The 16,020-nt window shown below is 38.2% G+C and overlaps 1 protein-coding gene across 1 annotated transcript in view; it reads left to right on the forward strand.

The window, feature by feature from the left end:
- Positions 1-16,020, forward strand: part of LOC104029029 (FERM and PDZ domain-containing protein 2) — a 54,286-nt gene that overhangs the window by 21,453 nt on the left and 16,813 nt on the right. The window contains exons 16-27 of the mRNA XM_075717920.1: positions 110-195; positions 391-538; positions 1,606-1,820; positions 3,088-3,186; positions 4,374-4,738; positions 7,987-8,281; positions 9,232-9,390; positions 10,044-10,218; positions 11,323-11,533; positions 12,708-12,745; positions 14,628-14,714; positions 15,152-15,216. Of these exons, the coding sequence (XP_075574035.1) occupies positions 110-195; positions 391-538; positions 1,606-1,820; positions 3,088-3,186; positions 4,374-4,738; positions 7,987-8,281; positions 9,232-9,390; positions 10,044-10,218; positions 11,323-11,533; positions 12,708-12,745; positions 14,628-14,714; positions 15,152-15,216 (1,943 nt within the window). The remainder of the gene's footprint in view (positions 1-109; positions 196-390; positions 539-1,605; positions 1,821-3,087; positions 3,187-4,373; positions 4,739-7,986; positions 8,282-9,231; positions 9,391-10,043; positions 10,219-11,322; positions 11,534-12,707; positions 12,746-14,627; positions 14,715-15,151; positions 15,217-16,020) is intronic.

Below are 16,020 nucleotides of genomic sequence, written 5' to 3' on the forward strand. Positions count from 1 at the left end.
AGATCTATTGCAACGTGGGTAGCCTCAAGGTTTACACCCATTGAACTTGAACATCAAAGCAACTTGACCCTTTTTTGTTTGTTTGTTTGTTTGTTGTCTTTTACCTCAGGTGATCGTCTGTTGGAAGTAGATGGTATCAGCCTCTGCGGCATCACCCACAAACAGGCTGTGGAACACCTTAAGAAATCTGGCCAGGTTTGTACAACAGCAGAGCTCAATAAAATACACAGTAGAATAAACTGCAATTAGTATGAAGCACAGTAGCAAAGCTGGGCCAAAAGGAACTTTCCCCCCCGCCCCGCCCCATCCAACCCCATTCTCCTAAAAAGAAAAGTAAAAGTAGGGCTCACTGTGTATTGCATAACTGGAACCTGTTCATCATTGTTTTAGGTTGCCAAGCTGGTTCTAGAAAGAGGAAACTACCAATTGGCGGAGCCATGCCTGACTGCTAATGACAGAAAGGAGGACCAATGTGCAGTTGTTTCTGTGGCAACATCCTTCACAGATGGTACCAAGGACTACTGCTTTTTGACAGATGGTGAGTGCTAAAAAAGGAACTCAGGGTGACTTCTCACAACGTGCAAGAAAGGAATGAATGAAAATAATTCTATGAAATTTCTGTGGGTTGGAAGGAAAACTGCATACTGAATAAAAATATAATGTGCAATATTAATGGCATTATCAAAAATAAATCCTGAACAAAATATTTCTGATGTACTTAGAGTTACAGTTGCTAGATATAGCTGAATTTATCCTAGGCATAAATACCATATCTCTCAGCCTTCACGAGATGGGGCTGGCAGGGGACGTCCCTGTCGGTACTCTCCAGCACTGTCAGGCAGGAAGCAGCTGTGTTGGTGTTGCCAGCCTGTTACCCACAGAGCGCACCACCAGCGCAACTGCTGATGCTGTGTCAGCGATGAAGCTAGGGTGAACTGCTGCCCCAGGGCCAGGACTGGAGACTGCCGTAACTTCATTTCTTAAAAGCAGAAGATTCAGAGATCACTTTCACTGAATTTAGCCAATAAATAAATGCTGTATCTTTTACTGTAAGGCTGTCTCATAAACACTAAGTCTGAACCATACTTTCCCATGGGGCAGTTACTCCGCTACATTGTCCCTAGCAGAATGGGGTTCAGCTGCAAGTATGGTATTTGGGAAAGGGTTGGTCTCTTGTTCTTGTCTGGAAAGAGCAGTAGCTCCGATTCTAGGTTATGCTGGTTAGTGCAGGACCCAAACTAACATTAGGCAGCTACAGAACAGTAAGATCTACCCCACACTTACAGAACAATGTCAGAAAAGGATAGCATTTGAACCTTTTTATGTTGGTACAAAAGGCTTCTTCCTTTATGGGCGGGTACCAGATGGCATAAAGTCTGTAAACACACGGTGGAATAGAATCCAGTTCTCCCCATTCATCCTGTGCAATTTCAAGGGCTCACATAAGTTAAAAGAACACCAAACCCTTCTTTTGCCATTAGTGTCAGTAGATCTACCTCTGGAGCACACAGGGAAAAGGTCTGCTGAGGTTATAATTTACATCAGCTCCTTAGGGGGTACATACACCACAGCTCCCACTCTTTTTTCAATCCCTGCTTTGAACAGGTAATACATTTGAAGTCAAATTGACAAAGAATTCTGGAGGCCTTGGCTTTAGCGTTCTGCAAATGGAAGGAGATGCTTGTGAACACCTTGGAGGAGCTATTGTCAGGATCAAAAGACTGTTTCCAGGGCAGCCAGCTGAAGAGAATGGCGAAATTGAAGTCGGAGACATCATTTTAGCTGTGAATGGGAAATCTATTCAAGGACTCTTGTATCAGGTACCAGACAGAACTATCACTGGGCTTCCTGATGGGTAACACATTAATAAAGACAATGGGATGAAACTCCATTTAAACTTAATTACCACCAGAGGGGGTCAGAATTTGCATATGATGAATCCGATTTCTATGTAGGATTCTTCTCTAGAGTTCTTAAGTGAATTTCTTTCACTATTTAATTTATAACTTTCTACTACTGATGCACAAAGTCTACTGTTAGATGCACACCAGTTGTTAATTAGTTGGGATCTTTGTTGCTGTTAGCATAATTGGAACACTTTTTCTCTGTGGTCATTTGTGCTTTGTAATGTCATACTAAATAGTATGCCCCGGATTCAAATCTCTACCAGATGAGTTAAATCCAGTGTAACTTTTTTACCTGGAATGAGAAATTCTATACTCATGCGAAGAAATTAAATGGTAAAAAGGAACTACATGTGGATTTATTTTTCTCATTGTAATCTTTTCACCTTATGAAAATCCCTGAGTTTTATATATGAATATGCATTGAATAGAGAAGATTGGTAACAAACAGAAATGATGAAATCACGCAATTTTCTCACTGACAGATCATTCATATCATTAAATAGCTAGGGCAAAAGACAAGGGCCTGTAAGTCCTAGACACCCAGGGGGGTGCTGTAATCGTACTCCATTTGTTTTTTTCTGACCTGGAGTCTGTCCTTTTCCACTGCTGTCTTGCTCTCTGACAAATAGCCTTTTTACTCAGTTTGTGCAGAGGGGGAGACAGCGTATTTTGGCCTACAGCATTTTTTTTTTTTCCTCTAGATTAAGTATGTCAACTCCCACTATAGTTCAAATCTGAATGCCACTGAATAGATGTTATGTCAAGGAGGGTCTTTGAGAAAGTCTACCTTTGGTTATGTCAATATGGCAGTCTGCAGAGCTATGTTGACATAATTGACTGAAGATGTGTCCCTGCCACACACAGTTTGAATGCATTTACCTGAAAACCATGTTTTCTTCAAGAAAAGAAAAAGAATTAATGTAAACCCAATTGTCTGTTGGTGGAACAAGGGTTTGTAAACAGAACTGACCTTACTTTAGGTATACATTGACATAAAAACTATGGTCCACTTGTATGACAATCATGCAGTTGTGAATTTTGGCCCCCAGACACTGCTGAGAGGCACAAATACTAGGAATTTGACATTCACAATAAAAATTGTCTCCATCCTAGTTGGTAAAATAACATGTACTATAGACTGTGTTCCATACGAAATCTAATACTCCTGCTTCCTGCTTAGGATGTCCTGCACTTGTTGCGAGGAGCTCCTCCAGAAGTCACACTACTAATTTGCAGACCACCAAAAGGTGTTCTTCCAGAAATAGAGCAGAGTGCCCTGGTAAGGCAAAGCTTCTGTCAGTAAACTTGCTTCTGTAAACCTGGGAAAATACTACTACATTTTCTATCCAGTCTTGAACAAGGCCACCTTCCCTTTTCTCCAAGGCCCTCTATTCCATTTCTTTCCCTCCCCGGCTTCAACTCAACCACTAGAGGTCAACTCATTCTTCCTTAGCAACCAAAATAATAGAAATCTGACAGATATGAAACATGTTTATCCCAGCCCAACAATTTTTGAATTGCAGTACTGTCATTGGAGTGAAACAGCACATATAAAACAGATCTTCTGGTGATGCTTCTAAAAATGCTCTACTAGATCCTCAGCCAAAAACTGCAGATATTCTCAACTGCAGGTGTTATAACTTGTGGGCTTGAGGTAGCTATATTACTCCCAAAAGCGAGAAGAAAATAAAGAACTTTTCCTATCCAGGCTACCTCTTAATAAACTTAAATAAATTAAATAATGGTTTCAACTGGTTATTCAGCTTCCTACTGATAGTTAGCAGAATCTGCAGGGGAGAGGGGTGCAAATCAAACAGTAGAGACTGCAGAGACTAAACCAGTGCCGTTAGGTGTGCTAGCATTATTATTCCTGCTTCTTGAACACAACTCATGGACACATACACAAGTACTCTTACAATGAACATGCATTTGCATTACTCTTGCTCCATGCACAATGGCCCACTCATGGTTCCTGCCCCACCAGGATTTACAAGTGCTGTCCACGGGCAGACAGAAATGACTGTCAGGACCATCTCCAGATAACAAACGGGCTCCCGTTGCTCTCCTGCAATGTGCCCTTGGCTGATTTCTATGGTCAGTCGCACAGGAGTCAAATCTGGAAGCCACTTCTACACAATGAAAAGAATATAGACACCAAGTTGAGGTGTGATATGAAAAGAAACAAAAAGGGGGCACCTCTAGCAAAGAATTCATTGGGAAAAGTGAACTTGTGTAGTAGTTCCCTGGCTGGAACTCCTGAAGAACATGTAAGATGAGCATAAGACAAAACTGTAATTAGTGAGAGAGTACCTCCCTGTATTTTTTCCCTCCCTTCCAGCTACCATTTGATATTTTCACATTCAGATTCTTATTGATATTGTTTCTTCAAATTATTTTGTTCTTAAAGGAAAGAAGATGGGAGATAAAAAAAAGGAGTTAACACTAACCTTTCTGTTATTTTGATAGACTCCAGCACCATCTCCAGTTAAGGAGTTTGTGGCAGAAATGTCAGGCAGTACAGAGGTAGGAAATAGTATGGATCAGTCTACCAGTGATGGAGGTAGCACCTCTCCAGATCTTGAAGACTGCCTGGATTCTCCAGTGGCAGCAGATTTCAGTGACCCTCCTGAAGATGACAGCTCAACTTATGAAGAGCAGGAAGCTGAGTTTCAGGTGAAGCCCATAGAGAAACTTATGACTCCCAGGGAAAGTTTCTATAAACATCTTTGGAAGTTTCATCAAGAAGCTGCCAGTTCTGAAGTCTTCCACTCCCTAGAGGATGAAGTGAAGCAGAACTGCTACTCACCATGTGAATTTGGATGGGCCAAAAGGTAAGGAATACTGAAATCTGCTCTGCAGACTTTCCTTCAGCTCTTAGAATTTTGAAAGTGAATTGCTTAGATTTAAGTACAGGCCTATCTGCTTCTAATTACTGCTGATTACTGAAGATTTTGTTTTACCATCTTATTCTGACTATCCTAATCTGCTGTCTCTATTTACTCTCATCTTAGTAGAATTTTGTGTAAGTCTGCATTGCAAGACAGTTGTATGAGTGCTGCACTACTGTAATCATTCACGCTGTTCAGCTGAAGCTGGTTACAGTTTGAAATCAGTGGAAAAACTCTTGTTGACTTAAAAAGGAACCAAAGACTTTCTTATTATATGATCTTTTAATTTCAATTTTCTCAGAGATTACTTAAATAGGCAACAATTTTTTTTCTTATTGTATGATCTTTTAATTTCAAATTTTTTCAGAGAAAATAAAAAAAACTCAGAAGACAAACTGTGATCAAGGAGAAAAAAAAAAAGTTATTTTCCAGTCTTCAGAAGCCAATAGAAGCCCTGAGCCAGAGGAGTTATACAATAAAATACAGTGCAAACGGACTCAGCCTCCTTTTACACTCTTTTGGATATACCAGACACTAGCACACAGAAGATGATCCATTCCATTTTAATCATCTTTCCCAGTGCAAAAGAATATAAATTATCAGAACAGAAAGGATTGGTGGAAAGACAGGTTAAAGGTCTTCTAGCAACCTTTAGCTAAAAACTTTAGTAATTTTATCTAGAAACTAATTTCTAATATTCCACAGTCACTTGAAATCCTTTTGTTACTCTTGACATTCATCAAGCACAGAACCAGTCAGAGATTCCAGTCTCTGGGGAGTCACAGTGCTAGCTGACTGCACGTCAAGTGGGACCATAAGAGCAATTCATAATTTTAGCTCCTCTGTCTTGAGAGGAGAAGCTTCACTCACATCCATGAGTGAAGCTCCTGCTTACATATATGCCTCTCTACTGCTGAGAATAAAACCAGAAGAAATATGTCTGTAGCAAACATATTTGCCAAGAGATACAGTTTCAACAAAAGTAAGTTTCTTGTGGGAAAATATCAATTCCAAGAAAAGTTTTGGATTCTTCCCAAGAAGGATGTTCTGAAATAAATGGGGTTTTTTGTTACTTTCTTAGTATCATTTAGTTTCAGCTTTTGCGTTTTCAAAAGGCAGTCCGAGCAGTTTAAGACAGCATGCATTTTAAACAATATTTTAAATGTATTCTCAGTTTAAATGATACTTCCAGCTAAAAAGATATAAAAAAACCCCAGAAGGACATAGTCATTAATGAAGGAATTCCTTTTGATTAATGAAGAAATTTCTTTTCTTCAGATTGCTGAAAACTTTTCATGCAAATGTAAAAATCTTCTGATGTAAATTTTAGAAGTTCCCTGCTCAGGGTTTCACATGGAAAATTCCTTTCACTCTTCTTCTCATTGCCACCAATAAGAATCTTTGAAAAAGCTGCTTTGAAAACATTTAACCCATAGTTTTCCCCTGTGAAGTCCAGGCAGAGGGGTCACAAGACTCCAAAAGAAAGTCAAACATGTCAGTGGAGCTCATGTATGGGCCTGCAGGACCAAGACGCCCCTGGTGATGTAAAGGTGGGCTAGAAGCTGTGTTATAATTAAGCCACTGCTGGCTCATTGCCTTGAGTTTGTGTAGCTCTGCCAAACACCTTTCATACCCTTTGAAGGTCAGTCAGCACTCCACTAGCACGTGACAGCTTCTATGACACCCACATTGACCAATGTCTATTGAACTTATTCTTTTCTTTCCTGTCTCCAAAAGAAAGCAGCAGACTGCATTTACTGTTATCCTTAAACATTTCTTTTAATTATCCCAGTCGTCTTCCACAGTATTGTAAGTATCTATTGTCCAGCTATTAAAGCACAAACTGTCAGCTTCATCCTCAGCTTTGCTGTGCTACTGGAGATGGCCAACTTCTCATTTCCTCCCTGCACAGGTATAAACTAACAGACTAGACTGCTTCCCTCACTGAGGGCATAGAGTACAAGCCTATAAGTTTTCTTATTTTCATCAGTATTTCAAAAATACCACCAAAGGTTACTAGCCATATCCAGCCAAAATGCCTGTTTTGTACTTTGCTTTATATTTTCGTTTGACTTCAACTTTTGAAACAAGAGCTTAACACTGTGGGTCTTCTATGATTTCATACAAGACACACAATTTGTGTTCCTTTTAGTTGTATATGTTTGCTTGGGAGATAGCAGACATGGTTCAGTTGCACCAGAGAGCAGAAGATCCTAGACGACTGTTACATATGAAATGACATGGCCTCTTTGCTATGTGAAGCACTAATAAGAGTTATGCCATTTTAAGTGTCTTTAAGATGAATGAGGTTTAGCAACATTTCAATAAAGATTGACATCAAAAAACCAAAACACTTAAAAAAAGAAGTGTTTCAAGCATTTCTATTAGTGATAATGGTAAATTTAATGGGAGACAATGCTATGGTAGTCTATTAGAGTTCATTAATGACAACAGCCAAAACAATATTAAGCACAACACATACAATTACAGTCTGGGCTTGAACATTAAAAGTGCTGAATACTGTGTCTCCAATATCATGGAATAAAATAAATAATAATTTGAATTCAAGTAATTGAACAAATCCATTGATTTCCATAGGACAACTCTTATGCTTCAAGGCAAGCATAAGAATAAAAGCAGGCTTACAAAGAGAAGTCAGGACTTGTATTTTTTATGGAGAGAGAGGAATCATTTTATCTTTCATGTTTCTGGTCTGTGCTCTAGTTACCAAGGAAAGACCTGTAGGAGCCAGGAACGTGGCTAGCACTCCTTTTTCAAGAAAAATGCAAATATGAAAATTGTAGTAGTATTGTAATGTGCATACCACTTACCAGATAAGATAATTAAGTTGTTTATGGCAGATGAAATTATTAATGGTCTAAGAATTGTCCAATTATTCTTTTCAAGAAGCAACCAAAATACTAATTAATGCCTTAAAAAAAAAAAAGCATGCAAGATTTTGCAAAAGCTGTTTTCAAATTCTGAAATATTTTTAATCTTTTAACTAGCTTTGCAAAATATTGATTACTTATTTATTGTTATAGTAACACTGGAGGACCCAGACAGCAATTTAATACCATAACTAGTACTTCAGTTAAAATACGGTCGTGTATAAGCAGTAGACTTTTCAGTGGCCATCTAATAAAGCATACAGAGGAAAACCCCAGCACTGCAATCTTTTTATTTTCCAGCCACATATTTAATAAGAGTGATGATGACCTATCGAACACAAAATGTATGCCTGAAACTCTCTCTCTAACCCCTATTGATGAAGAGCATCTCACTATCAGCTCAACGTCTGTGACCTCACTTTCATGGGGAGGAAGCTCCGAGACACTCTCCACAACCATGGCGACCCCACAACCACATGTTTGTGGTCCTTTCTCATCATCCCTGTCTGCTAGAGAGACACATGACAGTGACAATGAATGGGAAGACTTGGAAGAACTAGAGGAAGAGAAGGAAGAAAAGGAAGATTGCACTAGGGTATGTGATAGGCACCAGGTTATTAACAGGTAGAATATGACAAGGGAAAAGAAAAAACTTTAAGAATGCAACATTCTTAAACATTAATTTTAACTCATTATCTATGTTATTTCTGCATGGCTTTTTGTACTTTCCTGAATGTCCACAATTTTCAAGTAAAGCAGACCTTCCTCTACGCCCAGCTCTCCATAATTCTTTACCATTTGCCCAAGGCCATCTCCTTGCTCTTGTCATCTTACTATTTCTTCAACTTTCCAGCATTCTGCAGTATTATTCCCAGTGTACAAAGGCCTAAAAGCCCTCTAGTAGCCTCTAAAATTAATTGGAGTCAGCTACTTACGGTTTTTCTGTCGTGTTTTAAACCCATGTGGAAAATCACTTTGTTACAGTGATACTACTGTAATGTCCTGATAAGAAAGTATGATCCTTGTGCTAATTACTATTCAAAACATAGGGTTCAGTCCTGCCAAATGCTGAATGTCTTGCATTCCTGCTGACGCTAATGAGCTCTGAATTCCTACTAATTTGAGAGCACCGCGGACAAAATCTAGGTCCAGCCATTTCCTTTAGTGGGACAGAATAGCAATAACAACAATAATCTCTGCAGCCTACTATTGCAATGCTTTTCAGCTCAGAAGACTCCAAGCCCTTCTTTATACATTTCAAATGCCAAAATTCCAGTCCCCAATGGCATTCTCTGCCTTACTAGGCCCTATCAATCAATCACCATGAAGGTCCACTAGGTAAAAAAAAGTAAAATTAATTCTGGAATAAGACAGAAGTAAAATTAGTTCTGGAGAAGGCAGTGACATATCAGAGAAACCCTTACGTATGCTCTTATTTATACCATCCGAGGATCTGATTCCTATCTCCATATGAAACGTAATGGAAGATGTTAATGAAGCAACAGAAAAGCCTACATCAAACATATCTTGTGCTTATTTTAATAGGAAATGGAGATCTTTGTGACTTTGTCAAAGTCAGAGAACAACAGTTATGGATTCTCTGTAGTTCTTAACAAAGTGGACAACTGCCTGTATGTTGATGAAATCTTGAATGAGCCTGCCCTGTCTGATGGAAGACTAAGAAGGGGAGACAGAATCATTATGGTACAGTAATCCTTTGAGTTTATACAGAGGAGAGAATATTTGCAGATCAATGTAATTTAGCTTCAGTATTCTTCCTTCCATAGGGTTTAGTTTATCATGTATTGAGGCATGCAAGTGCAAACAGATCCTATAATAAATGCAATTCTGCTGACTTCAGTAAGACAAATTTCAGACTGAATAGATTGTATGACCAGACAAATAACATGAATCATCTAGCAGCAATGCAAGACAATCAAGACATTAAATGCCTTCCCAATTAAATGGCATAAACTGAATTAATGTAATAAGATAGGTGACATACAAAGGATGCAGGAGTTATGTCCTTTGTAATGTATGAATAAACCCTGTTTTCAGCCTGTTTCATCTTCAGTTTCTTGCATTAGGCTCTCTGCTTTGTTTTTTGCTACAAGACCTTGAGTTTCAAGAAAAAAAGATCTATTTTTCTGAAAACTCTGCATTCAGAAAAATAAAAGTTCAAAAAAGAAATCTTACTTGAATCTTAATTGTTGTATTCACTGACATTAAATACCACAGCAAAGCAGTAACATGAAAGTGAAAACTAATTTAAGTTCATATGAAAAATTTAGAGTGGAGGGAGAAGTACCTGATGGTCAATGAGATCTATGACATCATTTTACTGGTTTGTCATTTAGGTGAATGGAATTGATGTCACATCTTTACCATGCAATGAAGCCCTGACTTTACTGCAGAGCTCTCCTCATGATCTGCACCTTGTGGTTGGTCGTGCTGACAGTGATCCACATCCCTCTATTAGGCCAGATGAGATTCCTGAAATTACTCTCACAAAAGGTGCCAATGGACAGCTAGGTGTGTAGTAAATACTATGCATACTATTTTGGACAGTGGTTACAGCAACTGTAAGATAATCATAAGCAACTGTGGTCTTGGATCAATATGATCCTGAGTGGCCTTCACACCTTTATGCTCTCCTCCATCACTCGTGACCAAGGAAGGGAGAGCTTTATTTTGGGCAAGGCTTTAAAGGGAAGACTAATATCTTTTTATTAGACCAATAAAGATAGTTGGAAAAATTATCTTGGTATTATCACCCTATCATCTGAAGTGTCTGGCAGATGTCCAGTCTCATATTTTTATGTTACTGATATACAGAAGTTGTTGGTAGTTAGATAATAATGCCTACTACCTGCTGAGATACATAAAGATAAAGGGAAAAAAAAAAAAAAAAAAAAAGGCAAAGTTTAAGAAGGATGAGCCACTGGCTAGGGCAATAGTTTGCTATTCAAAAAACCTCCACCAAATCCTTGATTCACCACAGACACAAGGCTTTATCTACATTGTGCAATCCAAGTGATAAAAGAAATCCCCACAGTGTGAGTATCTTGGTATTTCTGCAGAATGTGGTGAGTACTACACACAGATAAAGCTGTAGACCTAGGAAATAGTATAGCTATATTTGCTAAGGTACAGCATCCTGTTTCCAGTTCAGAAACTACCTTGTTCAGGGATTGCTTGAATATCATTGCACAATTCTATTTTACACTGTATGTGTATCTCCTTAGTTATCATATGCTCCCATTCCCTATGTCACTCTAAAGAGTGCAAGGCACTTAAACACTCTGGTAATTAAGGAGTTACTGCTATGCAGCTAAGTGTTTTTTCAAATTACTATTCAACATCAAGTGAAATAAAGCACTATGGAATAGCTGAAGCACAGACATGGACAATACCATTTAAGTTTTTTTCCATACGTTTTTAACATCTAATTGCATTTCACTCTCCCAGTCCAGCTCTTATACCCGGACTCACCAGGGCAAGACTGTTGTTTATAATGTTGGTGATTTGTTCAGACTATCTTTCAATGACCCACATCTATTCCATTAGGCTGTATGTCACTTACAGTGAAATTCAAAACACACTACCACAAAAGATGCTTTCTCTGCATTATTCTAGGCTTGAAGCTGACAGGAGGAGCTGGAAGCAAGTTACAAGGTATTTATGTGCTAGAGATAGTGCCTGGCTCTCCTGCTAGTGTGGAAGGCAGTTTGCAGCCACGAGATCAGATTGTTTACATCTGTGGAGTGTGGACTGAGGGCATTAGCCTGGATGATGCAGTGAGAGTGTGTGAAGCTGCCACCCAGAATGTCCAAATCAAAGCCACAAGGTAAATCTGAGCTGACAAGGTAAATCTGAGCATACTCAACCTCAATCCTAATGCTAAAGCAGGTTTCTAAATTTTACATCAACAAGTCAAACAATAAAAACAAGACAAACTACAAGAAAAATGCTTTACCTCAAAGGTCTGAATGTTGCAACCTAACACATAACATCCATAAGATATCTTAATTCCTTGTAATTACAACTAACACAGTGAATATAAGCAGACTTGTATGACACAAATGAGAACTCTTCAAACTTCATGATCCAAACACAAATGTCAATCCTTTAACTGTGAGGCTGGCCACCATTTTCAGATACCTGGTTCCTCAGGGAAAATCTTCTTTATATTTCCACCACTAGTGCCAACCTTCTCCATACATTCTCAGATTCACAACTACAGGCAAGAAGCTACCTCTGATGGGAACTCTGAGTTACTTCCAACAGCCAAATGTTTTAGAAAGGTGTTAAAAATGCAGCACTTAATCTGCAGCAAGTTAAGAATTTCCCTCATCAGTTCTTGGCTGCACTTTAGAGTTTTGTGTTCTACAGTCTTATAGAGCATCAGCAGAGGTCCTGGGCTGATATAGAAATAGCTTCCAAAGATCTCAGAGGAACAGTCAAATAGTAACCAAAATGTATGTGAAAGACTAAGTTACATAACCAGAGTTAGCAACAGTGTGTCTGTCATAGCTGTCTTAATGTAGTTCAAACTTTTACCAATGTTTTATTAATTTGCACTGGGCTAGCAAATGAAGAAGCTGCAGCCTCATTATACTTCTTGCTTTGCAAGCAGTTAGTAGGCAACACACCCTGATCGTAAGAATTTACAATCTAACGAGACAAACAGAAATAGGGTAAAGGAAATTACAGAAGATCATTCCTACTTCATAGAGGGGGAACCAAAGCTGAATTCAGAATGTACCACAAAGCAGTTCTGTATTGGGACAGATGGTTTAACATGTTCTCTCTTTCCCCAACCCATTTAAAGAAAATGTTTCAGTGTTGTTAAATACAGTCAAATATTTTATATGCTTACATAAATGCTCGTTAGGAAAGCACCATAACAAAATCATAGAACTACAATTTAGACAACTGACTTTCTAAAAATATTTTTCATATGTGCTTTACAAAGCGTGCAGCTCGTAATGGCTCACATATTTCACTTTTTCTGCCCCCAGAAATGGCAATCCAGTGGTTCCTATAGAGCAGGAAAATAGTAAGTAAGGCTAATATTTTTGGTTTTTAGTTCAAAACTTGCTTCTGATTTGGGGAATAAGCATAAGGTATTGATTCATTGCAGTTTAAAAGTTATTAACAGATTGTAACTTGGCATTCAGTATTTCTGTTACAGCCATTCTAAAAGTCTGAAGAAAATTTGGTAGCTCTTTAAAGATAGAAATAAAATGTGTAGTTCTCTATAAAAAAAATATTTATTGCATTTTGCATAGTCAATGTCTATTTTTTTAATTTGTTGTTATTAAATAGGAAATTTATGTGGTCATATTTCAACATCTGTTTTGATTGAAACTACTCTCCAAGAGGTTTTCCAGCACTTTTTGAGCCACTATTTAACATGAGCCACCACTTCATCATCTAGACCAACTTTTTAAACTGTTATCCATCTGTAGAAAATCAGAAACAGGCAGCACCAATATCCCTTAGTTAATATAAGAGCATTCTTATCAGGGGACAATATTTAATACTATAACTGACACAAAACTTCAGTAATCACCTGCACTATAAAGACTTGACTAGAACTGCTTTAGCAGTAGGAGGAGTCTCAGCAAGCAGAGGTTGCACCTGCACCATCAGGTGGAAGGATAGGTATCACATCTATGTCACTGTGTAGAAAGTATGTTAGCTATGCAAGTATTACTTTCCAGTATACCCTTGTCTGGAGTGTTAAGTCAGGCCTAACCCACAGTTTCATTTACCTGACTGGATACCTGAATTTTTTTTAATCATGCAAAGATGACCTAAAAAAGTAACCCTTGACCAGAACTGCTCATATGCCTACACTCATCTGAATACTGGCATATGGCTACCTGAAGAAATTATTCCAAGTCAAGCTAGTTACAGATTTCCAACTCTACAACTAGTCATGTGTTTGTTTTTATAAACTGAAGCAACTTATTTCACCTATTGAAGAACAAGCTGCTTTGAATTTACTACAAGACACAGATAAAGTTATATGTACTCTCTACTTACTGTGGTGTAACTGGAGCATGGTAAATCCATATCCTGGTAGGACCTTGCTTAGACATCCTTGCTCCATAAGCTTTTCAGATTCCAAGATTTCTCAAGACACCTTCAAAAGAGGTTACCAGATCTGATCCACCTCTGATACATATTTATGAACTCTACAATGGTACAGTTACCTGCCGTTCTTATAAAACAAGATTCTTGCCTTTTATAAGGCACTTATAAAAGTCTGTAGTAATTTGCTATTTGGTGTTCTGTTTGCTATCATCTCTGATAGGTTTCTAGATAAATCTGTAACAATTTGCTATTAAGGAAGCAAGCCTTCATTTTATAGAGTCTCTTAGTTACAAAAATGCATAGTAAAATTGCAAATGTAACAGGGAGCTTTTTTTTTTTTTTAACAACAGAACACTCATAATTTTCTATAATTCATAAATAAAGAGTACTTTGTGGAAAACAACTAAGATGACAAGATATGATAAAGCAAAATCCCAAAACTGAGGGTGGTTGCGTAGAGGTGGGAGTGTCAAGAAATGCATATTGTCTTCTTACATATCCATCTCTGCAGACACTAACACACCCTGCTTCTTCCTCTGCCTGATCATTGCCACGTGTCTAGAATGACTCAGTCTGATCTCTGTTGTTACAATTTTAAAAATAGCAATGACTGAGATGCAATATCTCTGCAATTCATGACAGAATTGTTTATATGCCGGTGCAATTGGCAAACTTAATCATGCGGTAGTAAGTGTCTCAAACTGCCTCATGTAGTATCAATATTGCTTATTGATGCTTTGTTGAATAATCTGAGCACAGAGTTTACATTCCCTTGTGTATACAAAGGTTAGCAGGAGGTTAGCAGGCCTGTCAGAACAAATCTACATGTATGCTTTTAGGGCCACCTGCTGAAACAGAGAAAGCCAATATTTCTTTCTCAAATGAAAACCTGAATTCCCAAGAACAGCATCTGCTGCATCATCACGGTAAGGAACTTTGTATTTTTCAATTAGGGTTTGTAAAATTTTGTGCACTCTTTGAAAGAAAATAAGTCTGTAGGTGGTACTGGCAGCACCTGGGAAAGATTAATTCTTCATAAACAAAACTGCCTCCCTCAGAGCTTCAGAGAACATTTACACATTACCCGTTGTCCATCTGGTGTCTCTGACCCTGTAACATGCAGCTTTTAAAGCTTGTTTTGGAACCTGCTCACTGGGAGGTAATAAGTCTACAGGTATAATGCTCAGAAGGCTCAGTTCACAGTTCAGGAGTGTAAGCCCACATAAGTCCACACAGATTTTTTTTGTATTTTACATGTCAAATATAATATGTTTTATTACGTGTCTCGATATGATTTTGGGTGCTATACTATAGAACATTTTACCAGTACAACTGTGTAAAAATTGTTGCTGCTTTTTCACAGAGAAACATTTGGAGAAAATAAACTGTGGTGCTCAGCAAAACACTCCCGATTCTCCAGAATGTAAGGTAAGTAGCACTTTTATCAAGTGTGAGACAGTCCGTCAAGTGAAGGAAGCTATATGGAGTGAGATTTTTTCAATACTGGTATTTAATGTATTTGCTTCCTCTCCAGTTTCTTTGAAAATGTGAATATAATCCATTTGGAGAGCATCCTGTGAAGTGTTGAATTGCTTCAGCGTTCTTGGACTAGAATGCGTTGAGCACTTCCTGGGGTCAGACACTTCTATCGCTGTATAATATCACTGGTTTACCAGCTTGGTAATACAAGCACAACTCATACGATGTAGCCCCTCCATTAGGTCTTCATAGTACTCTTAATAGTTTACAAGATTAATCCTTAGCTTAGAAAGAAAGTAGCACAGGAAAGAGATACAGAATGTCACAGCATGGGACTCTGGGGAAAATAAGCGTCATTGTAATTGTGAAGCATTTTCCACAACAACCTTTGAAACTGGAGATTAATATGTTTCATTCCAAAATTCTCAGATGGGGCACCTGAAAAGAGGGCAAAATTACTCCAAACCTTTGGCATATTATGCAGCATTGACAAAAACCATAATGGTTTGAATTTGGCAAGAGTAATGCCATTTTTGAGGTGATGAATTCCTAAAATACACAGGTGTGTTCTTTGAAAAAAGAAGTCATTTCCATGCTCAACGTACAATGCTTCAAAATTCTTACTAGTGCAAACATCACTTCTTCTTGTGCAATAATGTTACTTGGAATTGAAATTACCCACATTGGGACTGATACTTCATGGGAATACATTTACTAGTTTTCTCTTGTTTGTGGTTTGCAAAAAAGGGCTGT

This window comes from Pelecanus crispus, chromosome 10, assembly GCF_030463565.1.
Source record: "Pelecanus crispus isolate bPelCri1 chromosome 10, bPelCri1.pri, whole genome shotgun sequence".
NCBI classification, from domain to species: domain Eukaryota; kingdom Metazoa; phylum Chordata; class Aves; order Pelecaniformes; family Pelecanidae; genus Pelecanus; species Pelecanus crispus.